General features: G+C 42.1%; 2 protein-coding genes across 7 annotated transcripts in view; one reads left to right on the forward strand and one right to left on the reverse strand.

Annotated features, from left to right (window-relative positions):
* Positions 1-1,730: 1,730 nt before the first annotated feature.
* LOC125383254 (adhesive plaque matrix protein-like) lies at positions 1,731-5,262 on the forward strand. Its single transcript, XM_048401577.1, has 2 exons — positions 1,731-1,748; positions 4,543-5,262. Exons 1-2 carry the CDS (start codon positions 1,731-1,733, stop codon positions 5,260-5,262), a joined length of 738 nt encoding a protein of 245 aa, XP_048257534.1.
* A 15,883-nt stretch (positions 5,263-21,145) lies between these two features.
* Positions 21,146-25,633, reverse strand: part of LOC124140104 (FYVE, RhoGEF and PH domain-containing protein 2-like) — a 128,140-nt gene continuing 123,652 nt past the window's right edge. For all 6 annotated transcript variants that reach the window (XM_046507477.2, XM_046507478.2, XM_046507480.2 and 3 more), the window contains one exon: positions 21,146-25,494. In XM_046507477.2, coding sequence (XP_046363433.1) covers positions 25,182-25,494 — 313 coding nt within the window. In that variant the 3' untranslated portion in view covers positions 21,146-25,181. The remainder of the gene's footprint in view (positions 25,495-25,633) is intronic.

Raw genomic sequence — 25,633 nt, forward strand, 5'->3', positions numbered from 1 at the left:
TGATCTTCATATCGCTCTGTACATAAGTGATAGGGGATGCTAGTGCGTCATTTTATAGTCTTATCGCACAATGGAAGTCCCTGTCCGATTAACATATATAGCGAGACTACCTTGTTATTGTTTCCGCACGTACATCATATAGTTTCAATGAATATGCATAATATGTGTATAAGCGTTGCCATTCCATCCAATTAACCACGCGCACGTACTTCACTTGAAAGATAAACAATCATCTGAGAGCTACATTGAGTTATCGATCATATATATTTTTTTCCGTCCTATCATACAAATACATGCTGAAATAGAATAACAAAGTCCTCAGTGTCCTCTGACGCATGGCAATACTGGATGTGTAAAGTGCAGCAGTGTTTATTAACTCAAACTATACACAGCGAACTTTACCATGGAAATGAATAAGTAAATTCAGTACAGTACATTTGGTTCGGTATTGAAAAGGCTCCGGATTAACCGGATTCCGTTTTGGGCAGATTCCACTGTAAGTATTTTAGGCCAATGCTTATCTACATGGGTTCCGTTTAAAACAAGATACCAAAGCGCTGTGACTGTCGAGAGTTACATACTTGAATATACATTTGGATCAAACGATTTGTGAAACTACATGTATATCAATACATAAGGACAGTCGGAACTATTTTGGGCTAGAGTTACCATATATGAGTGAGTGAGTGAGTGAGTGGGTGGAAGGGTAAGTGAGTGAGTGACGACTGAGTACAACATATTTCACACATTGGTTTTCATTTTTAGATTCGAACCCGGTCTTCCGCATGACGAGTGAACATTTTTACCAATAGTTTATCATATGCACTTACATAATTGTATGTTGTAGGATGGTGCATCAGATGGATGCACTAGGAATGTAATCCGACAAGGAAGCCCTTCACCAAAGACAAAATGACATTTTCAATCCAACCCTAAATATACGCAAAAAGTAGATAGCAAAAAATAAGGATAACAGGGAGTGAGTGAGTTTGATTTTACGCCGCATTTAGCAATATTCCAGCAATATCACGTCGGGGGGCACCTGAAATGGGCTTCACACATTGTACCCATGTCGGGGATCGAACCCGGGTCTTCGGCGTGACGTGCGAAGGCTTCAACCACTGGGCTACCCGACCGCCCTAGGGATAACAAAAAAGTCGTATTTTTTATAACATTATCTTAAACACGTTAAAATATACTGGATTTCCAAAAGACCCTAAAAACATTTATTTACACCAGCCTAAACATAACCCAAGCTAACTGATACACACAACACTATAACCAGATAACGGATACCGGTGCATTGTGGGAGCTCACAAAGGCATTTTAGATGAAATGGGAAAGTTACAAAATTCGTGAAGCTGAGATCACTCTCGGGATCTAGACATTTTAATATTAGCATACTTTCAACTCCAATCACAGCCATACTGCTTCCAACTTGTTTCTTCGACATCTGTTGGTGCAATAAATTGCCAAGTAATCAGCTGCTTGACAAGAAAAGCCGACATCGATTCTCATGGAATTCCCCCCGACCCGCATCTCGCCTGGGAATCACTGTTATGATCCGAACGTGTCAGCAGTGGTCAGAGATAAGTGTTGTATGAAGTGCGGGTCCGAGCGTCCAGGGTCACGTGACTGACAGCAGACGACTCTGATTATCAGCCCTCACGCAACATCGAACTCGGCACACTCCTCGTCCTCTCATTTGTAGATACTATCTCGTGGTAATCATGCAGCAGAAGACCACGGTAGGCACAAAAGATGGCGGATGTGATGCAAGATGTCGTCTGCTCGCTAGTTAAAGAAACAAATTACCGTTTAAATAATCATAGAGCACGAAGAATGTACCACTGACTTATCTTGTGATTCTATATATCCCTTTTTGTCCAAGCAAAATAAGGTTTTACTAGGAACAAATTACAACATAATTTATTTCACAACAATGCATTTCTACAAGATCCCCAAAACAGCAAGCTAAAAAAGTCCCGAGCAACCACACTTTGAGAAATATGTCTAATTTGTATAAACCAATATGACCCCCTTTTATCAATATATTTTCCATATTTTAGATGAGGTCCAATCTATTTATGAAAAATGCATGTGTTGTTTTGCAAAATAGCCATACTATGTTTCTGAAAAAGATATTCACAGAGCTACTGAACGTTTTGAACTGCTGACATATCTACAAAAAGTTAAGATGGCCGCCAATTTCATGATGGCCGACATGTTTCCTAAATATGTGTTCAGATTGCGGAATACTTTAACTCTAAACAGTGGACTTATATGCTTATAAGCTTGTCACACTAACTCACTGAAGTATAGTGAAAACGTTTAGATTTGAACCCCGTCACCAGAACCCCCTGCTCGACTTAAAATCCACGATTGTCACCAAGAGATTGATGATAGACATGGAATATCAATACACTGATGGTCTCTGATGACCTATTTGAGTGATTTCAACTTCTACAGTGGGGTAAACAGACTAAAGGCTGCGTGTAGAATGCTCAATCATTTGCATAAATCCAATATAACCACCAAATAGCAATATTTAGCTCTGAAATGACAGTTTCTAGTAAGTTGAAATATCTCTATATCCACTGCTCACTCAAGAACATGACTGTCTGATTCATGAACATTATCATGTGGCGAACAGTGGAAAAGTTGTCACAGTGAAATAAACTACCCCACCAGGCTACCCCACCAAACTTCTCAACCAAACTACCCCACCAGACTACTCCACCAGACTACCCCACCAGACTTCCCCACCAGACTACCCCACCAGACTACTCCACCAGACTACCCCACCAGACTACTCCACCAGACTACCCCACCAGACTACCCCACCAGACTACTCCACCAGACTACCCCACCAGACTACTCCACCAGACTACCCCACCAGACTTCCCCACCAGACTACCCCACCAGACTACTCCACCAGACTACCCCACCAGACTACTCCACCAGACTACCCCACCAGACTACCCCACCAGACTACCCCACCAGACTACTCCACCAGACTACCCCACCAGACTACCCCACCAGACTACCCCACCAGACTTCCCCACCAGACTACCCAACAGACTACCCCACCAGACTTCCCCACCAGACTACCCCACCAGACTACCCCACCAGACTACTCCACCAGACTACCCCACCAGACTTCCCCACCAGACTTCCCCACCAGACTACTCCACCAGACTACCCAACCAGGCTACCCCACCAGGCTACCCCACCAGACTACCCCACCAGACTACCCCACCAGACTACTCCACCAGACTACCCCAACAGACTACCCCAACAGACTACCCACCAGACTACACCAACAGACTACCCCACCAGACTACCCATCAGACTACCTCACCAGACTACCCATCATACTACCCCACCAGACTACCCCACCAGACTACCCCACCAGGCTACCCATCAGACTACCCCACCAGACTACCCCACCAGACTTCCCCACCAGACTACCCCACCAGGCTACCCATCAGACTACCCCACCAGATTACCCCACCAAGCTACCCACCAAACTACCCACCAGGCTACACACCACACTACCCAACCAGACTACCCCACCAGACTTCCCCACCAGACTACCTAACAGGCTACCCACCACACTACCCCAACAGGCTACCCCACCAAACTACCCCACCAGACTACCCCATCAGGCTACCCCACCAAACTACCCCACCAGACTACCCACCAGACAACCCACCAGACTACACCACCAGACTACCCATCAGACTACCTCACCAGACTACCCATCATACTACCCCACCAGACTACACCACCAGACTACCCCACCAGACTACACCACCAGACTACCCACCAGACTACCCACCAGACTACACCACCAGACTACCCCACCAGACTACCCACCAGACTACCCACCAGACTACCCCAACAGACTACACCACCAGACTACCCACCAGGCTACCCCACCAGACTATCCCACCAGACTACCTAACAGGCTACCCACCACACTACCCCAACAGGCTACCCCACCAAACTACCCCACCAGACTACCCATCAGGCTACCCCACCAAACTACCCCAACAGACTACCCACCAGACAACCCACCAGACTACACCACCAGACTACCAATCAGACTACCTCACCAGACTACCCATCATACTACACCACAAGACTACCCCACCAGACTACCCAACCAGACTACACCACCAGACTACCCCAACAGACTACCCACCAGACTACCCACCAGACTACCCCACCAGACTACCCCAACAGACTACCCAACAGACTACCCCACCAGACAACACCACCAGACTACCCCACCAGACTACACCACCAGACTACACCACCAGACTACACCACCAGACTACACCACCAGACTACCCCAACAGACTACCCACCAGACTACCCATCAGACTACCTCACCAGACTACCCCACCAGACTACCCAACAGACTACCCCACCAGACAACACCACCAGACTACCCCACCAGACTACACCACCAGACTACACCACCAGACTACCCCAACAGACTACCCCAACAGACTACCCACCAGACTACACCAACAGACTACCCCACCAGACTACCCACCAGACTACCCACCAGACTACCCCAACAGACTACTCCACCAGACTACACCACCAGACTACACCACCAGACTACCCAACAGACTACCCCAACAGACTAATCCACCAAACTACCCACCAGACTACCCACCAGACTACCCACCAGACTACACCACCAGACTACCCCACCAGACTACCCACCAGACTACCCACCAGACTACCCCAACAGACTACTCCACCAGACTACACCACCAGACTACCCACCAGACTACACCACCAGACTACCCCACCAGACTACCCACCAGACTACTCACCAGACTACCCCAACAGACTACTCCACCAGACTACCCACCAGACTACCCCAACAGACTACTCCACCAGACTACCTCACCAGACTACCCCAACAGACTACTCCACCAGACTACCCACCAGACTACCCACCAGACTACCCCAACAGACTACCCACCAGACTACCCACCAGACTACCCCAACAGACTACCCCAACAGACTACTCCACCAAACTACCCACCAGACTACACCACCAGACTATCCCACCAGACTACACCACCAGACTACCCACCAGACTACACCACCAGACTACCCTCCAGACTACCCAACAGACTACTCCACCAAACTACCCACAAGACTACCCCAACAGACTACTCCACCAAACTCCCTCACCAGACTAATCCACCAGACTACCCTACCGCCCCTTTCCCCTGAGACTACCAGACGTTTCACACGAAGTCAATCAATCATATGTTTCAGTGAGTTGTTCAGGTTATTTTAATAGAAAGGCTACTTATGTCGCGCACATGTTTGGTGATGACTACAAATTTAGTAATTAAAATAATTGCATAACTCTTAATAACTCCATGGAAAGGTCCTTGATAATATAAGCAACTCCTGCAGCAAATTGACCTTGCATATGAGAATGGAACCAGCACCACATTTAGAATCAGTAATGATATACATTTATTCGAACATTAATCCTTGCTGCAGTTATTACACTGGTCCTGTCAGCGTCATCATCAATAAGATATAGAGGAAACCGTTTTTTCCGTTACCAAAACTCCATGGCGAGCAAAACGTGCGAAACTCTCTCCCTAGTTTTAATATAGTGTTTGTGCACATCAGACTGAAGACACGAAGTGTAGGCTGAAGGGCCCCGGGGCTGTGCAACCCGACTTGTTGCTCTATCATCCAGCCATCCGCCTCACGACGCACATGCAAATATACCGCTCGAAAATCAATCTCCCTTGATTGAAAACCTGCTATTTGCATGGTCCCACAGTGCGAAACTTCAGTACCAGTGCGCCTTTATTTGTGGAGAGTTGTCATTGTAAACAACGTATCGCCGCCAGGACCATTCTCCATTCTCACTAGTTGCCTTGATGAGACAAAAACATGAAAACGAATTCGACCGACTAACCTACAAAGAAACTCCTTTGCGAGTATAGGATGCATATTGAGCAATGTGATTAGAATAAAGAGTTGTGCCCTGTGCCCTCCGGAATTAAAGATGCGGGTTTAGTACGTTAGGGCGGTTGGGAAACCATTCCTTGTGGTAATATAGTCCTAATGGATGTGAAAGTGCCAATGTGGTTCCATTACCCCCTACAGCTAGTTCCTGCCTCGATGCACAGTACCTCCGTGTCTCTACACCAAGGCGTGGGTGACACTGTGACAATACCTGACATCTCAGGCAACTCTTGTGTGTTTCCTCGTCACTCCCCGACCCGAGCTCGATACCAAACATAGACACAGCGTGTAAACCCATGATGATAGAATAGGTCTTCAGCAACCCATCCTTGCCGTAAGAGGTGACTAACGGGATTGGGTGGTCAGGCTCGCTATTGATACATGTCATCGTTTCCCATTTGCGTGGATCCATGCTCATGGTTTCAATCACCGGATTGTCTGGTCCAGACTCGTTTGTTAACAGGCCACCGTTACATCGCTGGAATATTGCTGAGTGCAGCGTTAAACATCAAACAAACAAACACAGCGCGTAAAGTCAAATCCTGCGTCCCTGGGGTGGTACTCACTTCTCACCTCAAGGTGGGATGTAGTTACATTGAACATCATTTCAACTGAACTTTGTATGGGCAAAACAATTCCGGGCGACCTCAGTCACAAGACGTTAAGATCCTGTCACTGATTTTTTGAAAGAACTCCTGTGTTGAAACACACAAAGACAGTGTGCCAGCCAAGCAAAAGCAAGGCATGTCAAGCTTTGCACTGTCACGGCATGAACTCTTTCCTTCAACAATATGTTGAAAGAGATGCCTGTGTTGAACACAGTGGATAGTGTACACTCTTAAACTGCTGATTCGTCACATCTTACACTGTCCATTCAAAGAGTTATATATGTGTTTCATCTAGTCTACACATTTAGATAAACACACCTCGTAAAACTATTTACTTATATTGAGAAAATATCCTAAAACGCGAAAACTTTTTTTCCACTTCTATATTTGTCTTTTGTTTTAAATTGAGACCAGTAACCCACAGGTACTCACCAATAGATGAGGTGGTACACGCTGAAGCCAGTACACACACCCACTCACCAATAGTTGAGGTGGTACACGCTGAAGCCAGTACACACACCCACTCACCAATAGTTGAGGTGGTACACGCTGAGGCCAGTAACCCACACCCACTCACCAATAGTTGAGGTGGTACACGCTGAGACCAGTAAATCACAGTCATTTACCAACAGTTGAGGTGGTACACGCTGAGACCAGTAAATCACAGTCATTTACCAACAGTTGAGGTGGTACACGCTGAGACCAGTAAATCACAGTCATTTACCAACAGTTGAGGTGGTACACGCTGAGACCAGTAAATCACAGTCATTTACCAAAGGTTGAGGTGGTACACGCTGAGACCAGTAAATCACAGTCATTTACCAACAGTTGAGGAGGTACACGCTGAGGCCAGTAACCCACAGCCATTTACCAACAGTTGAGGTGGTACACGCTGAGGCCAGTAACCCACAGCCATTTACCAATAGTTGAGGTGGTACACGCTGAGGCCAGTAACCCTACACTACCGACAGAACTGCCATTAACAAGTAATGAAACAGACCAGCTCGAAGCTCTGCAACTTTATTGATGGCACGCTCACCTTCCTTCATCTTACGACACATCAATGGCGACCTAGTAATAAACCCACAGCTACTGTTCGTCGATACAAGACCAGGCCATTGAATCAGGCTGCGGAGGCCAACAATGTATGTCGGGGAACCCCTGGAGTACCCAGCCCGAGCAGCAGTTCCCGCTTGCAACAATATATTGTCACTGACAGCAAGGAAACAGGACAGGGTTCCCATATCGCTGCCCGGACATCCAAATGACCCAAAGCCGTCCGCCAGCCCATCGTCAAACAGAAGAGTAGATTGGCCGAGCCATGTTCTAGCCGTGTGTATGACAGTGAAGGTAGCCTTTTTAATTTACGTGAGTACATGTCCGGGGATATAAGGGCGGTCAACAATCGATAACCCTCCCAAGCAGCATCCCAGGGGATGAATACAATTTCCTCTGTCCAATAGGTCTGTAAAGACCCGTATGTGGTCTCCCCAATGTGGGAGGTTGGTGTCATGGTAATCTGACCAGTGTAATGCTGCTAATTAATTAGGTGCTGCTTCACCGAAACGTTATTAATCAACATCCATAAAAGTCTCTGCTCTTACCCGGCTTGAAATAATCTCCATGATGAAAACGTTAAATCTATCACCATCTTAATTAGTTGCGAAGATATAACCCCTCATCTATCACTTTCTGCATAAACGTCTTCGAAATATGTTGAAGTGGATCATTCCGTCCAGTATATCAACAGGCCTAAAGTGTCAGGCTTAATGCTATTTACATATCGCCGGACAGATTGAGATATGGTAGTTGTAGATTATACAGCTGTAATACAGCTCAAACAATTCGCGATAAAACAGTCATGGGGGATACACCACCCTTGAAGATCCGGGTTAGAATAGGTCTTCAGCAACCCATGCTTGCATTAAAAGGCGACTATGCTTGTCGTAACAGGCGACTAACGGGATCGATTTGTCAGGCTCGCTGACTTGGTTGATGCATGTCATCGTATCCCAATTGCGTGGCTCGATGCTCAATCACTGGATTTCCTGGTCCAGACTCGATTATTTACACAGCGCCGTCATATAGCTGGACTATTGCCGAGTGGGGCGGAGTTCAACAACAAACAAACAGTGTTGAATACACTCGTTAAGGTCAAACTTAAGGTTATGCCGAATGTTCTTGGAAATGTACCGTTCTTTTGGTGTACATCGATTTTGACATTCAAAGGGTATGAGAAAGCGCTGTCTGGAGCAGCTGGGTTATGTACGTGATGGCAGCAACGGTGGTGTTGATGGACACGTCAACGTTAGATCGATGTTTCGGCTAGGTTTGTCTTGATATAGTGTGATAGTCAGATGGCATCTGACCAATCTGAGGCAAAAACTTGTCTTTATGATTAGAGAAATGCATTTTACTGTGTACTTGGACTTTCAATATTTTTCAAATGCTTTTCGGGAAAAAGGCTCCACGACGTTTAGGGGTATTGTTATGATGTATGGCTAGTCATGACGTCGGCCAAGGCCGCCTCCTCAACAACGACGTCGACGATGAAGTATCGCTTTTCTCCCGTCCACCCAGTGTGCCTATAACGGACCATCAACCTGGTGGCTGTCATTCGGCTGTAGCCAACACTCCTTGCAACGCGGTCATGCGTTGCTTCTTGATGTATCAGACCAATGGCGTGTTTTTTCAGTACCATTACTCTCAGCAAGTTATTTGTGACTATTATATCCATATCTGTGTAGGCTTGCATGACTCAAGTTCCACGGACCGGGGTAATGTAGCAGGTGCATTCCTAAGCAAACTGTTGTGGTTGTGTTTGGGCGAATGATTCTCAACCATTTTGTAACACTATTCGGGGTTTGGACCCAACGTGTCCAACTTTCAGTTGGTAGCGTTTCTTTTTTTCGTCATATACATCAAAAGCTATGCTACTTATGTCCATCATTCACAATCTTAGTAGTTGAAAGGTACATTCCTCCAGTAGGTGTGAGTACCAACATGTCAAGCTGACTGGGTTTTGCTACACAAGGTGAGGTAACAAATGGTCTTTTATTTATTATTTGATAAAATGCTTTATTATTCTGCTATGTTCATTGTTCTGTTTCAAAATCACCTTTATCTATACAGTTATTATGTTTTAGTGAATAGTGAGAAAATTGTAACATTCTTTCTATAAGTTGAATATGAAATGTGCCGTAAACAAATCTCAGCTCTCTTTTCAGAAGGAAACAAAATCTCAGCCCCTAAAAATGAAAAACAAAACAAAACATGACTACCTAAAAAACCTAGGGTCCCATGAGTATAAGTGCGGCGTTAAACAACAAACAAACAAACAAACAACCATGAGTATAAGGCATGTATAGTATAAGTGTTGTGCCATGAGTATATTGTCTGTTTGTTTGTTTGTTTGTTTGTCTGTCTGTTGTTTAACGCCGCACTAAACAATATTACAACTATATGACGGCGGGGGCGGTCGGGTAGTCTTGTGGTTAAAGCGTTCGCTCGACTCGGGTTCGATTCCCGACATGGGTACAATGTGTGAATTATATTCTCCCGTCTCCCGCCGTGATATTGCTGGGATATTGCTAAAAGTGGCGTAAAACAATACTCACTCTCTTACTATATGTCGGCAGTCGATAATCGAGTCTGGACCAGGCAAACTAGTGATTGACACCGTGACATCTATGCATTTGGGATACTATGACATACATCAACCCAGTCAGTGTGCCTGACCACCCGATCCCGTTAGTCGCCTCTTACGACAAGAATAATCGCCTTTTACAGCAAGCATGGGTTGCTGAAGACCTATTCTACCCCGGATCTTCACGGGTCCTACGGGTAGTAACGAGTATAAGGTATACAGTATAAACTTCAGCTTCCGGATGAAGCCGAACGTGAGATTGGGAGGACGTGATATATGACGTTGTTCGGGAACTTGACAGTTGCGTTAGTCAACGCCGTCCGTCAGCAGACTGTCTATATGACAGCATGGCGGTGCAGGGTGCATCAGACAACCTGCCCTTGTCATTTACTGACAGCGACATTTGGCGAGGGGGAAGTGCTGCTAAACTTTGATCTTCTTCAGAGATCGACATTTCTGTTCAACCACGCTTGAATTTTTGCTTCTAACGATATCCGGGGGATGCGAGGGCTCACATCTACATATATATTTCATACATGTCTCGTTCGAGCAAAGGTCAGCGTGGCTCTTCATTGCAAAAGGTCGTGTCATTTATCATAGTGAATGAACTCGGTGGCCATTTGATTGAAATAAGTAGAACTTGAAAAGTATGCAAGTTTGGTTCTTTCCTTAAAAGCCTTTGACCCAGTCTGACTTTACACGCGCATACAGCTGGACGATTAGTCTGTCTCCATGACCTCAGAGAATAAATTAAACAAGGAGTCGAACTCAAGTCTAGAATGATTGCCTCGGCTCTTTCTGTTCTGGTCTCCTTTTGGATTATATTATTTTTATTTAGTAGATATATATCTTCAAATGAGATAACTGTATTTCTGGGACTAAATGTCAGTCAACTAGACGCGTCCACGGGGCAGTGTGTGTAACTTCTCTCTGGTTTCATTAAGTGACACATGGATGACGGACAGCGAATGTATTGTGACACAGAATAACACTACGAGTCGTAGAAAGACATACACATTAGAAGAAAATGTAACTCATACTGGAGGTACGCGAACATGTATCCTATGGCAACCAGTACTGCGTGATTCTACAGGGTCTCTGGTAGGAGTTTTGAATACGCAATGGCATTCCTTTCCATTATTCATGACGACATTCTGATATTCCTACGACATATTATAAAAAAACAATTACAGTGATGAAAATGATTGTCATGATAATATTCATCAACACTGTGTTGGTAATCAACACTATTTTTAAATGTCCGAATGTCCCCAATTCGCCGTCTCAAGACAAGGAAGTAGATTATGGGGACCTTTCCTCCACGATCAACCCAAACGTAGCTCATCTCCCCATGCAAGTCTGGCACTCCCAAAATTTCAGCAGTAAAACTGAAACGGGGAAAAAAGGTTTTAATTTTTAACTTTTCTTATATACGATTGTTAGCATATTCATCAGAAAGCATTGTGTATATTACCATGGTTATTATTGTTTTGTTCAGGGTACGAACATTACCTTTCCTATGTTTTATGTTCTGTGTTTTAGCGTCTTATTGAGTTGCATTAGCCTTACGGCTGGACGTTACTTTTAAATTATATGCCCAATGCTCTCTCTCTCTCTCTCTCTCTCTCTCTCTCTCTCTCTCTCTCTCTCTCTCATGAGTGTGCCACAATGTGTATCAAGGGCCGACATAAGGACGACGGAACGACGGGGCAACACTTAGTCACGGGACGGGGTGACTGAGTCACGTACAGTGATGGATGGTGACGGGGAAGAGGGTATTTCACGAGCTTTATGTGCCGGAAGAGTGCAATTTCAGTTTCGGTTTCAATCATTGTGATGGAACCAATACAATAACTTGGATAAAATCATAATGAATAATAGCATTCGTTGGTAATGAGAGCCATGAAGAAAATCGTAGCCCAGATGAGAAAATGACGACACGTGAAATTAGACTTCATATGAGATTAAAGATTGCGTTGTGGTCAGAATACATGAATTATTTATTGGCTATTTTTGGATCCCCTTTTACTCTTGAATGAATAACTTGTTATGCCTCGGGATAGGCTCGAATATGTTGCCAAAATCATTCAGAAAACATTATAGGCACAGCCAAGCAGCGGGAGAGGCCGCAAGAATACGGGCTGTTGTGTGTACAGGACCGAGTGTGAAGCTGTGTCGAGGCCGGAAGTGTATGGGTTGCAGTGTGTACAGAGCTGTGTGTGGAGGCCGCCAGTGTATGGGTTGCAGTGTGTACAGAGCTGTGTGTGGAGGCCGCAAGTGTATGGGTTGCAGTGTGTACAGAGCTGTGTGTGGAAGCATCAAGTGTACGGGTTGCTGTGTGTACAGGGGTGTATGTGGAAGCATCAAGTGTACGGGTTGCTGTGTGTACAGGGGTGTGTGTGGAAGCATCAAGTGTAGGCGTTGCTGTGTGTACAGAGCTGTGTGTGGAGGCCGCAATTGTTTGGGTTACTGTGTGTACAGGGGTGTGTGTGGAAGCATCAAGTGTAGGCGTTGCTCTGTGTACAGAGCTGTGTGTGGAAGCATCAAGTGTAGGCGTTGCTGTGTGTACAGAGCTGTGTATGGAAGCATCAAGTGTACGGGTTGCTGTGTGTACAGGGGTGTGTGTGGAAACATCAAGTGTAGGCGTTGCTCTGTGTACAGAGCTGTGTGTGGAAGCATCAAGTGTAGGCGTTGCTGTGTGTACAGAGCTGTGTATGGAAGCATCAAGTGTACGGGTTGCAGTGTGTACAGGGGTGTGTGTGGAAGCATCAAGTGTAGGCGTTGCTGTGTGTACAGTGGTGTGTGTGGAAGCATCAAGTGTACGGGTTGCTGTGTGTACAGGGGTGTATGTCGAAGCATCAAGTGTACGCGTTGCTGTGTGTACAGGGGTGTGTGTGGAAGCATCAAGTGTACGCGTTGATGTGTGTACAGGGGTGTATGTGGAAGCATCAAGTGTACGCGTTGATGTGTGTACAGGGGTGTGTGTGGAAGCATCAAGTGTACGGGCTGCTGTGTGTACAGGGGTGTGTGTGGAAGCATCAAGTGTACGGGCTGCTGCCCGGTAGGATATAAAGCAAGGACTGGTCGGCTCGGAGTCATAATACTGTTTCTGGGTCGGGTTTCCACATTAAACTGCGGCATGGAGTCACTAGAACATTTGGTCACGTCAATCGGTGTTGATAGATGCCACACTGTACGACGCTTCAGTCGTTATGGATAGTTGTCATACTGTAATTAAGGTCGTTTCAGTCTTTGATGGTATATTTCCCACTGTTATTGAGATCACTTCAGTCGTTGGTGGTAGATAGCACAGTTTTACTAAGGTCACTTGAACAGATGTTGATAGTTGCTACACTTGTTATTAAGTATCTTCAGTCGTTGGTAGATGGTGCAATGGTGTAGGAGATGATGAAGTAGTGTAGTAGATGATGTTGTGGTGTATTAAATGATGTAGTAATGTAGCAGATGATGTAGTTTAGATGATGTAGTAGTGTAGTAGATGACGTAGTGGTGTAGTAGATGATGTAGTGGTGTAGAAGATGATGTAGTGGTGTAGTAGACGATGTAGTCGTTTAGTAGATGATGTAGTGGTGTAGTAGATGATGTAGTGGTGTAGAAGATGATGTAGTAGTGTAGTAGATGACGTAGTGGTGTAGTAGATGATGTTGTGGTGTAGAAGATGATGTAGTGGTGTAGTTGATGATGTAGTGGTGTAGTAGATGATGTTGTGGTGTAGAAGATGATGTAGTGGTGTAGTTGATGATGTAGTGGTGTAGTAGATGATGTAGTGGTGTAGTAGATGATGTAGTTGTGTAGTAGATGATGTTGTGGTGTAGAAGATGATGTAGTTGTGTAGTAGAAGATGTAGTGGTGTAGTAGATGGCGTAGTGGTGTAGTAGATGATGTAGTGGTGTAGTAGATGATGTAGTTGTGTAGTAGATGGCGTAGTGGTGTAGTTGATGATGTAGTGGTGTAGTAGATGATGTAGTGGTGTAGTAGATGATGTTGTGGTGTAGAAGATGATGTAGTTGTGTAGTAGAAGATGTAGTGGTGTAGTAGATGGCGTAGTGGTGTAGTAGATGATGTAGTTGTGTAGTAGATGATGTTGTGGTGTAGAAGATGATGTAGTGGTGTAGTAGATGATGTAGTGGTGTAGTAGATGGCGTAGTGGTGTAGTAGATGGCGTAGTGGTGTAGTAGATGATGTAGTGGTGTAGTAGATGATGTAGTGGTGTAGTAGATGATGTAGTTGTGTAGTAGATGATGTTGTGGTGTAGAAGATGATGTAGTTGTGTAGTAGAAGATGTAGTGGTGTAGTAGATGGCGTAGTGGTGTAGTAGATGATGTAGTTGTGTAGTAGATGATGTTGTGGTGTAGAAGATGATGTAGTGGTGTAGTAGATGATGTAGTGGTGTAGTAGATGGCGTAGTGGTGTAGTTGATGATGTAGTGGTGTAGTAGATGATGTAGTTGTGTAGTAGATGATGTTGTGGTTTAGAAGATGATGTAGTGGTGTAGTAGATGATGTAGTGGTGTAGTAGATGGCGTAGTGGTGTAGTTGATGATGTAGTGGTGTAGTAGATGATGTAGTTGTGTAGTAGATGATGTTGTGGTTTAGAAGATGATGTAGTGGTGTAGTAGATGATGTAGTGGTGTAGTAGATGGCGTAGTGGTGTAGTTGATGATGTAGTGGTGTAGTAGATGATGTAGTTGTGTAGTAGATGATGTTGTGGTTTAGAAGATGATGTAGTGGTGTAGTAGATGATGTAGTGGTGTAGTAGATGGCGTAGTGGTGTAGTTGATGATGTAGTGGTGTAGTAGATGATGTAGTTGTGTAGTAGATGATGTTGTGGTTTAGAAGATGATGTAGTGGTGTAGTAGATGATGTAGTGGTGTAGTAGATGGCGTAGTGGTGTAGTTGATGATGTAGTGGTGTTGTAGATGACGTAGTGGTGTAGTAGATGATGTAGTGGTGTAGAAGATGATGTAGTGGTGTAGTAGATGATGTAGTGGTGTAGTAGATGGTGTAGTGGTGTAGTAGATGGTGTAGTGGTGTAGTAGATGGTGTAGTGGTGTAGAAGATGATGTAGTGGTGTAGTAGATGATGTAGTGGTGTAGTAGATGATGTAGTGGTGTAGTAGATGGTGTAGTGGTGTAGTAGATGGTGTAGTGGTGTAGTAGATGGTGTAGTGGTGTAGAAGATGATGTAGTGGTGTAGTAGATGATGTAGTGGTGTAGTAGATGGTGTAGTGGTGTAGTAGATGGTGTAGTGGTGTAGTAGATGGTGTAGTGGTGTAGAAGATGATGTAGTGGTGTAGTAGATGATGTAGTGGTGTAGTAGATGGTGTAGTTTAGAGGATGTAGTGGTGTAGTAGATGATGTAGTGGTGGAGTAGATGATGTAGTGGTGTGGAAGATGATGTAGTTGTGTAGAAGATGATGTAGCAGTGTAACAGACGCTATCAACAGAGTGTGGTTCTGTAGATCGTCTTGATCCTTGAAGTCCTGTGAAGCACTTCAACTAGCACATGGAGACGGTATGTCGTAGATCTTAAAACAGAAGACCCCGTCTCTTTTTCTATTCGACCATCCGTTACGAACCCGGCCTTTCCGGGTCTTCTATATTTCTTCGAAGTGAATACACTTAGTTTTAGACACAGTACAACGAAATGTCATCATGGGTTTCTAGCCTGGTCTACCAAATACATGATGGAAACAATGCACAGAAACACATCTCAACATTGGATTCTGATGTGTTGAATTTGTATGCACGTTATTATGGGATTACAAGTTCCCTTATTCTTTCAATGCGACGTATAGGTACATATGTTAGTACCCTTTGGGGAAACCTATATGTTAGTACCTATTGGGGAAACCTATCTGTTAGTACCTATTGGGGAAACCTATCTGTTAGTACCTATTGGGGAAACCTATCTGTTAGTACCTATTGGGGAAACCTATCTGTTAGTACCTATTGGGGAAACCTATCTGTTAGTACCTATTGGGGAAACCTATGTGTTCGTGCCTATTGGGGAAACATATATGTTAATACCTATTGGGGAAACCTTTCTGTTAGTACCTATTGGGGAAACCTATATGTTAGTACCTATTGGGGAAACCTATCTGTGAGTACCTATTGGGGAAACCTATCTGTTAGTACCTATTGGGGAAACCTATCTGTTAGTACCTATTGGGGAAACCTATGTGTTCGTGCCTATTGGGGAAACATATATGTTAATACCTATTGGGGAAACCTTTCTGTTAGTACCTATTGGGGAAACCTATATGTTAGTACCTATTGGGGAAACCTATCTGTGAGTACCTATTGGGGAAACCTATCTGTTAGTACCTATTGGGGAAACCTATATGTAAGTACATATTGGGGAAACCTATATGTTCGTACCTATTGGGGAAACCTATCTGTTAGCACCTATGAAGTTCAAATTAAGTTAATCCCGTCTCAGTGTACTGTTGGTTGATCTATCTGCCCAGACATAAAGTTGGCCGCACTTAATTGTATTTAATTTAAATTGCACGCATGCCATTAGGTGTAAAAGGATGCTGGTTTATTCATTAAGGTTCCTACCTGCTATAGGTTTTTCTACTCCACATGGAAACTAACAATGCCAAGAACAGCCATGACCTACCTGTTAGAAATCATAAAAACACCTTCATTTCTTTTCCAAAATAACTTATTTGGATTGATTTACAAAAAGATGATGTTTTCCTACTTTTCGTCTGCGAACTCCTAATTAACGTATCAATAATTCAGTCTTCCACACGCTTTGTTTCAATTAAGGACCAATAATCCATCATTTAGAATGAATGAAACAATTGAAACGGTGAACAGTTATCAATACTTTACTTCTTGGCAACACTGCATGGGGGAGGGAGGGGGAGGAGGAGTGCACATACTACCCGAGCAGTTAACAAGGTGTGTAGACAAGGTGGGAAGCCACCCTCCACACCTGGGATCCGCTTGACCTGAACGTGATCTTCTTGTGTGAGGAAATTAGAAACTAAGTCAACAGGAGTTATCGCCCATATCACCGGCATGGATTTTACAGCATTGGATTTATTCCGTATGTTCGGCTTCTTTCTGTGTCGGAATTCAACACAAATAACCCAGGACATCGTGATTGTGACACGGAGGCGTATGAACATTAATTATTAAAAAGATAGACATTCCTACTTGAGGCAGGGCCGCTGTCAAGACATGACTGATTTTGTATGCTTCTGTTCCGATTATATATGAGCGCAATCTGCGAAACAGAACGGTGCTTGGTCAGTATTAGATAGGTTCTCACATTTAGGTACACTTCCAACGGACTTAGATCTATGTTTAAGACAACAAAACAATGGTAAACGCTACTGAACCCACGAAAGCCATGTCTTCGGCAGTCTACAACTTACAAGTAACCCCAACGGGTTGGGTGCTCCAGAACCAATCTCCTGAAGGTTAATGTAAGTGGAATCTGGCTGTTGGTGTGTTCATGCTATCAACCACTACCTGGCATGTTGTTTCAGACATACTGGAGATGGCGACCTCAGTTTCCCCACACTCCATGGACAGTCCGTAGTCTTGATACTACCAGCACCTTCAGTATGTTGTACTGGACCGCCATGACAGAAACCCGGCCTGTACTATTCTCCGAGTTTGGTTTTGACCCATCCTTGACAATCCACCGTCGATGTACTTGAAACCAAGCTATGTGGTGAATTTGCCCAGAGTATCTATCAGAATGGATGTAGATACAATACACTAGATAATCAAGGAGTGTTTTAGGTGTATGTATCAGAATGGAATGTAGATACAATACACTAGATAACCAAGGAGTGTTTTAGGTGTATGTATCAGAATGGAATGTAGATACAATACACTAGATAACCAAGGAGTGTTTTAGGTGTATGTATCAGAATGGAATGTAGATACAATACACTAGATAACCAAGGAGTGTTTTAGGTGTATGTATCAGAATGGAATGTAGATACAATACACTAGATAATCAAGGAGTGTTTTAGGTGTATGTATCAGAATGGAATGTAGATACAATACACTAGATAACCAAGGAGTGTTTTAGGTGTATGTATTAGAATGGAATGTAGATACAATACACTAGATAATCAAGGAGTGTTTTAGGTGTATGTATCAGAATGGATGTAGATACAATACACTAGATAATCAAGGAGTGTTTTAGGTGTATCTATCAGAATGGATGTAGATACAATACACTAGATAATCAAGGAGTGTTTTAGGTGTATGTTTCAGAATGGATGAAGATACAATACACTAGATAACCAAGGAGTGTTTTAGGTGTATGTATTAGAATGGATGTAGATACAATACACTAGATAACCAAGGAGTGTTTTAGGTGTATGTATTAGAATGGAATGTAGATACAATACAGTAGATAATAAGGAGTGTTTTAGGTGTATGTATTAGAATGGAATGTAGATACAATACACTAGATAACCAAGGAGTGTTTTAGGTGTATGTATTAGAATGGAATGTAGATACAATACACTAGATAACCAAGGAGTGTTTTAGGTGTATGTAACAGAATGGAATGTAGATACAATACACTAGATAACCAAGGAGTGTTTTAGGTGTATGTATTAGAATGGATGTAGATACAATACACTAGATAATCAAGGAGTGTTTTAGGTGTATGTATTAGAATGGATGTAGATACAATACACTAGATAATCAAGGAGTGTTTTAGGTGTATGTATTAGAATGGATGTAGATACAATACACTAGATAATCAAGGAGTGTTTTAGGTGTATGTATTAGAATGGATGTAGATACAATACACTAGATAATCAAGGAGTGTTTATGTATTAGAGGCCAGTGTTATTACAGGAAATACAGTAGTTTGTCAGGCCAGGGTTCCATTACAACAAAAAACACAAAACCTCTCCCAAAATCCAAAAATGTTTGAAACAATTGTATCAACTGTAAAGTAGCATTCCATAGATGGATTTATCAGAGTAATGTCAAATATAATGGCATTTCATTTGCTCTCTATATCACACTAAAACTTCACCTCACTCATTCGAGATAAACAACACTTAGAGAATGACAGAGAACAAAATCCCGGTGTGAAAAATAATTCCTAGTAAAAACTGTTCCTAGAGAAAAAAGTCCAAAGGAATAATAAAATTATGAAGTAATACCCTTTGACACCAGCTAGAAGGGTATCTCGGGTTCACCTGTCAGGGCCAGACCTGTCGGAGGGGTATTGCTGGGTACACCTGTCAAGGCTATTTGCTGAGTGTCACATCAGTATAATATAGGATGAACAGGTTTCAGATATTGTAGTGGCATTCTAGACTAACATTAAGTCTCTGAAATGAATCCATTGTTTAAATAATTTTGGGGTTAAATTGACTTTTAATATCTAATATTATGAGACCCCATGCGACAGTCTATGTCTAATATGTAAAATCATCTTCAAATCTTGGTTTGGTGTCAAGGAGCACAATGCAGAGAATCATGGTTTTGGTCATCCACAGTGCCCAACCCTGTAAATCTGCTGTGCCAACTGATAATGAAATCTCCTCCCTCGCCCACGGATAAACAATAGCAGCAGTGTGTAGATGAAAGGGAGTAACTTTTAGTGGGAGCGCCTCAATGTTCCGTTTTTTCAATTTGTTCAAAAAGTCATCGAGGATCCGTTTGATAGTGGTAGAGGGAAATCTCAATGGACAGCGCTACCGCGACGAGATCATCAGCCCTGTTGTTCTACCGTTTTTGCGTCGTCATGGCCCAGGCATTAGCTTTCAACATGACAATGCCCGGCCTCATATTGCTCGACTTGTTCAGGATTCACTTCAACAAAACAACGTGAATGTCATCCCCTGGCCGGCTCGCTCCCCTGATCTCTCACCAATCGAGCACATGTGGGATGAGATGGATCGGCGCCTACGACGTCAACCACGTGTTCCACAGACACTCCAGGAACTTCGAAACATGCTCCAGCAGATATAGACAGATATCCAACAGGACTTTGTGAGACGCCTGTTCCATTCCATGAGACGAAGAGGTGTTGCTTGCATCGCAACCAGAGGTGGACACACACACCATTGATTTGTCAATTGACAGTTTGGCATGTTCATGGGTTTTTTTTATAAAATCACACATTTTCTGAAGTCAGTATGGCAAATTAAACTATTTGAACACTGACTGGAGTCTTTTATCTGTTGCAAACCGAAATTGTTTCAGATTTGGGAAAAAACATAACTTTGCATTAAATGTCCCAGGAACTTTTGTTGTTCAATATATTAATGTTTGAGCTTTTGGTGTTATCTTCCCTGCCATGAATGATTGAAACAAGCTTTTAATAACATGTTGTATTGTCATCATACTGTGAATGACTGAAACAATTAAGAGACTGTGATGTGAGGTGAAATGGAGGTCAACGCCGCCTCCAAGATTATTGTATTTTATATATTATCTACATGCACGTGTGTGTGTGTGTGTGTGTGTGTGTGTGTGTGTGCTTGTACTAATCCTGACTAATACCAATTTTTAAGTGCTAGCCCACTGGGATATCATGCCGTAGCTTTAATATGAATACCCCACTCAAATACAGTATACTGACCCTGAGCCGAGCAGTCCTTGTTTTAGCCCCATAATGCCGAGCGCCCTGGAGGGTAACAAGTGCCATCCTTCAATGTATTTTTGGTATGACACGGCCGGGGATCGAACCCCGGACCTTCCGCTCTCCGGGCGGACGCTCTACCACTAGACCACGGAGGCGGTCCAAGAGACTAATGGAATTGACTTCTCCACTGTGATACTCAATTGAAACAACAAGGACAGTTTGTATTATCATCCATATGACAGCAAATGATACAAGAGACCGTGCTGTTATCTTCCATACTGTATTTAATCAGATCTTCCACTCATACATCAGGTATCAAAACAGAGATCAACAAAAGTATAAAATACAATACATGTTGTCATGTTATATTACATCTCAGAGTAATAGGTATACAGCCCTCATCATGGTGTCACACGACGGCACAAACAGCTTTGTCACATGATAAAAGATAGCCACGGGATAAATCCCAAAGAACAATTAAAAAACGAAGCGTGGTATATTTCCCGATAAAACAGTGTTCTGTCATGACGTCATTTCATTAAATGATAAAAGTTAATCAGAACTTATTGTAAACTTAGAATTTCATAGCACAATTTTAATGTAAATGTATGTCGAAGGTCCAAAGACGGTGATATTGTGAACTATCTTTGTACAAACTGTTCATCCGGGGAAGTAGAGGATGAATACCATGTCTTACTTATATGTGAAACGTATTCCCATTTAAAATTAAAAGACCGTCAGTTAATGATAAATCTGCTAAACTCTGAAAATCCTGATAGGATCCATGCTGTTTCTGTTTTCTTAAAACATGTATTTATAATGAGGAATGTGTAACGTGATTTAAAATCTAATCAATGTACATCACGGGACAAATGTTAATATCCAACTTGCATTGTGCTATGGGCCTTGATGCCTAAATTACTGAATAAACTGTCTGTCTGTCATTTCTGGAGATTCCAACATGCACTCGCAACTTGATGACGTCATGTACTGGACCACGTTTATTTTTAAGAGGGAAATGTCTAGTGACTTGTCACCCATAGATGTAGCTGGGGTATGAAGATAAACGAAATGTCGGACATTGTCCGATCTCATCCAGAAGAGGGAGAGATAAGACAATAAGTATTGTGAGTAAAGGAATATTGGAATATTGCTAAAAGTGGCGTAAAACCATACTCATGAATTTGCAATGCAACACTTTGTTAAATTACATTAAGGTCACACATTTTTTTATTTTTCGTTTTACAGACACCCTGCCCCAACTGAAAAGCAGCCGGTCTAAGAAATAAATTAAACATAATTGTTTTAATTTTTTTAACTATGTCTCCCGCTCGCTCGTAATAGAGACCCTCTTATACAATAAAAAATGATATAAATAAATTTCATGTCTACATCACTTTTAACTCTTTAATGGCAGAATGACTTAAATAAATAAATAAATAAATAAAAAAAAAAAAATTTCTTCTTATTTCAACCGACCTTATGTGGAAAAACTGGAATAAGTCTGTGAAACATAAAATTAAAAAAGTGTTACCAAAAGGATTAAAAATACATCTCAGTAAGACTCCAGATTATTAGATTCATCAACATCAAACATTGAACCAGAGCCTTAAGGAAGATTACATGTGACAGATCTGAAGATGCCACAAAGAAGGCTTAGCTCACTTTTCTACCTCAAATTAAGGGTAAGGCCATGAGAAAGTGGTTCTACTTTATTGAACAGAGTTAGGTTAGATTATATGTTGCATGGAATGAATGGGCATATATACACTTGTCTACAGACACAGGCAGTATAACATGGCCCCTGGGAACACTAAGGTTTTACTACAGTCGTGTGACAACATGATAATGGACACTCCCTAGTCTTGCTCTCTCTGACAACATACACATCAAGAAATGGTTTACAATTTCCAATGTTAAGTTCTGATGTACATTCACCTCTATTTACAATTTTGATCTGATAATTTTATACAAAATAGTTTACAATAAAAATACAAACCCAGTAACAATTATTACAAAAGTGATGTAAGATGTTTCGCAGGTCATCAACTTCGCAGGATAAAACCAACAATGATGTAGCTACAACGCGGATGATGCTGGTGTCTACGTGACGTCCCTCATGTTGCTAGACTGATTGTCTAATAGCAGGAAATGTAAGCATAGGGAAGTAATACTCAATACATTTAAAACTATTTTTTGCAAAAATGTAAATGTCATAAAAATAAATACAAATTACAAATTGTTTTCTCCATACATACAAAGCAGTAGTGATTTTACTTGCTGTGTCGGAATTAAGCACCATAGTTAAGTACAATAATTAGTACATTCAAAGCATACCATAAATTATTGTACAAAGCATTGTTTTTTAAATCTATAATAGTGTATTAAAATTAAAAACTCTTCACAAAAGTGTTGAAAATGAGCTCCAACATCTTAATAATTAGGACATTAATATTAAATCCCCCTACTGTATCAATGTGTATATACAAATCCAACAATGAAGCAGCAGCACTTCATGATAGAACCACTATGGTTATTAATTAAAACAGGAAAATTTACATTAAAAGCTGAAAAACGAGATTCGATCTAAAATACTGAGAGAAAACAACTGTATCTTAATATATAGACTGACAAAAATGAAGCGTGTAGTTGATGCTGATGATTATGTAATGAACCTAATGATGCATAACTGTATTAGAACTTATTTAAATGTTGCTTTATTAACATTGCAGTACACGGCCAGGCATTATCTCATCCACATTTGTAACTCAACATTTGTAACAACACCTTGGTCCGAGTTTGACAGGTACACTGGGAGACACATGGTTCAGCTCCGAAATGTGATTACTGAAATACAAGCTGCGTGGATGACTTCCTTTCATTGCTCCATGAGAGCTGGAGATGCTACATAGCTGTATCCCTGCTACCCGATGAACCGGATGTACGATGATCAACAATATGAAATATGCTGACTTGAGAAATATTCTCAGTATATGTTAATCCTTGCAATCGAAGGTAACCATGGTTACTATAACAACAAATTTACATATTCAAAACAAAATATACATCTGACTGTTAAAATGTACAAATATATTAGGGACATCAATCAAATTGTATAGAATCCGTAATAGAACTGCAATGTAATTTGCTAAAGTTGGAATCTTTTCATGAAATATATTGGAAGAGACATAGTTGTATCAGGATTAGTCTGTTTTTGCCAAAACTAGAAGGAGAATTTCTTATCCTTCATCAACCCAAAAAAATATTTAAAAAACTTATTTAATAATAGTTATACCTGCATAACTATGTTCTAACTAACTTTCTTTATGAAAGATTTACAATTGCATTGTGATTTAAAATAATAGTTTGTAAATATTAACATCGTGAGATTAAAAAACAGTTTAAATATTTACAGACATTAAGGCAAATATTTTCACAAACTTAAAACTGGTGAGCAAGAGACTTAACAAATTCCAGATTTCAAATATTTTGTTCATATATATTATATAATTCATACTTGATTTTGATTTTATTACCTCAGCATCATATTGTAAATGGCCTAAAATTCCTGATAATTCTCAATATCATATATACATACTAAATGGTAAAATGTAAATACATACATCATTTCTATTTTCATATAAGGAATATATTACTTTAAGTTAGATTATATTAAGAATATTTGTCATCAATCTTTCAGTTTCACATCTGGTATTAAGAAAGGGAGAGACGCAACAGAAAGTTGCCATTTTTGGCAGCTCAGAATTACTTCCCTTTCAACACTCTTCATCCACAGACACAGCTGTTCACACAGAATACTGAAAGAAGCTGGTGACATTGTGGAACACTTGACTTCTGGGTAATACTGTAGTCAATAAATCTCTGTGATGGAAATACATTATGGCAAAACACACTTTGTAGCACTTGTATCCCCAGGTGACGTCTTCACCAGGGCTGGTATATTGTTGACAATCCATAACTGCACCAATGATAATCTGACTTGGGTTGGTTATTCAGGAAGATCTTTTTAAAATATCGTAATTTCCTCTGTCAGCTCCTTTCAAACAACTCAATGTCCACACATATCCATTCTAACATCACAAAAAAAATGTAGGAGTGATCCCCCTTTATCAACTGCATTCAGAGTTACATCCCTTTGTAGTAGTATGTGCACCCATTACTTTGTTGTGGTAGTATTAGGATTTGGGGTGAACTTGGGCCAAGAGGCCCACTTGCACCCCCATCCTTTGTTGTGACTCAGATGTGAGTTGTTTCCCCTTGGTGTGAGTGATGTCCCCTGTATCATGACTTAGTTGAGTCCTTAAAGTATTCAGAGTTGTCAGTATTACTCGTGCTACAGTTTTCATTGCTGTTGGCAATACCGCTGTCATTGTCTTTGCCACCGATTCCGTTTTCATCACTGGTTTTACTACAATCACTGGGGTTGCTATGGGTGCTACTGATGTCACTCGCAGCGGCGTTACTCTCTGACATATCACCACTTCCACTGTTGCTGCTGATGTTGCTGACGTTACTGACGCTGGACTGAGAAGAGAGACGTTGTGAATCGTCAGGGAGCTCCAGCCTCACCATCTTCTCCAAGACATTGATCCACCTGTGAAGAGAAGGACCAGATTAGGGTCATTAGTTGTCCCGAGCATCAGACAGCAGACACGATCTCACACCACTGCCAGATTAGCTCACAACATCACATCACATTTTACAAGAAGGCACATTCAGATTGTAATAAAGCT

This window comes from Haliotis rufescens, unplaced genomic scaffold (genome assembly GCF_023055435.1).
Source record: "Haliotis rufescens isolate VD_foot unplaced genomic scaffold, xgHalRufe1.0.p SCAF_22, whole genome shotgun sequence".
Lineage (NCBI taxonomy): Eukaryota > Metazoa > Mollusca > Gastropoda > Lepetellida > Haliotidae > Haliotis > Haliotis rufescens.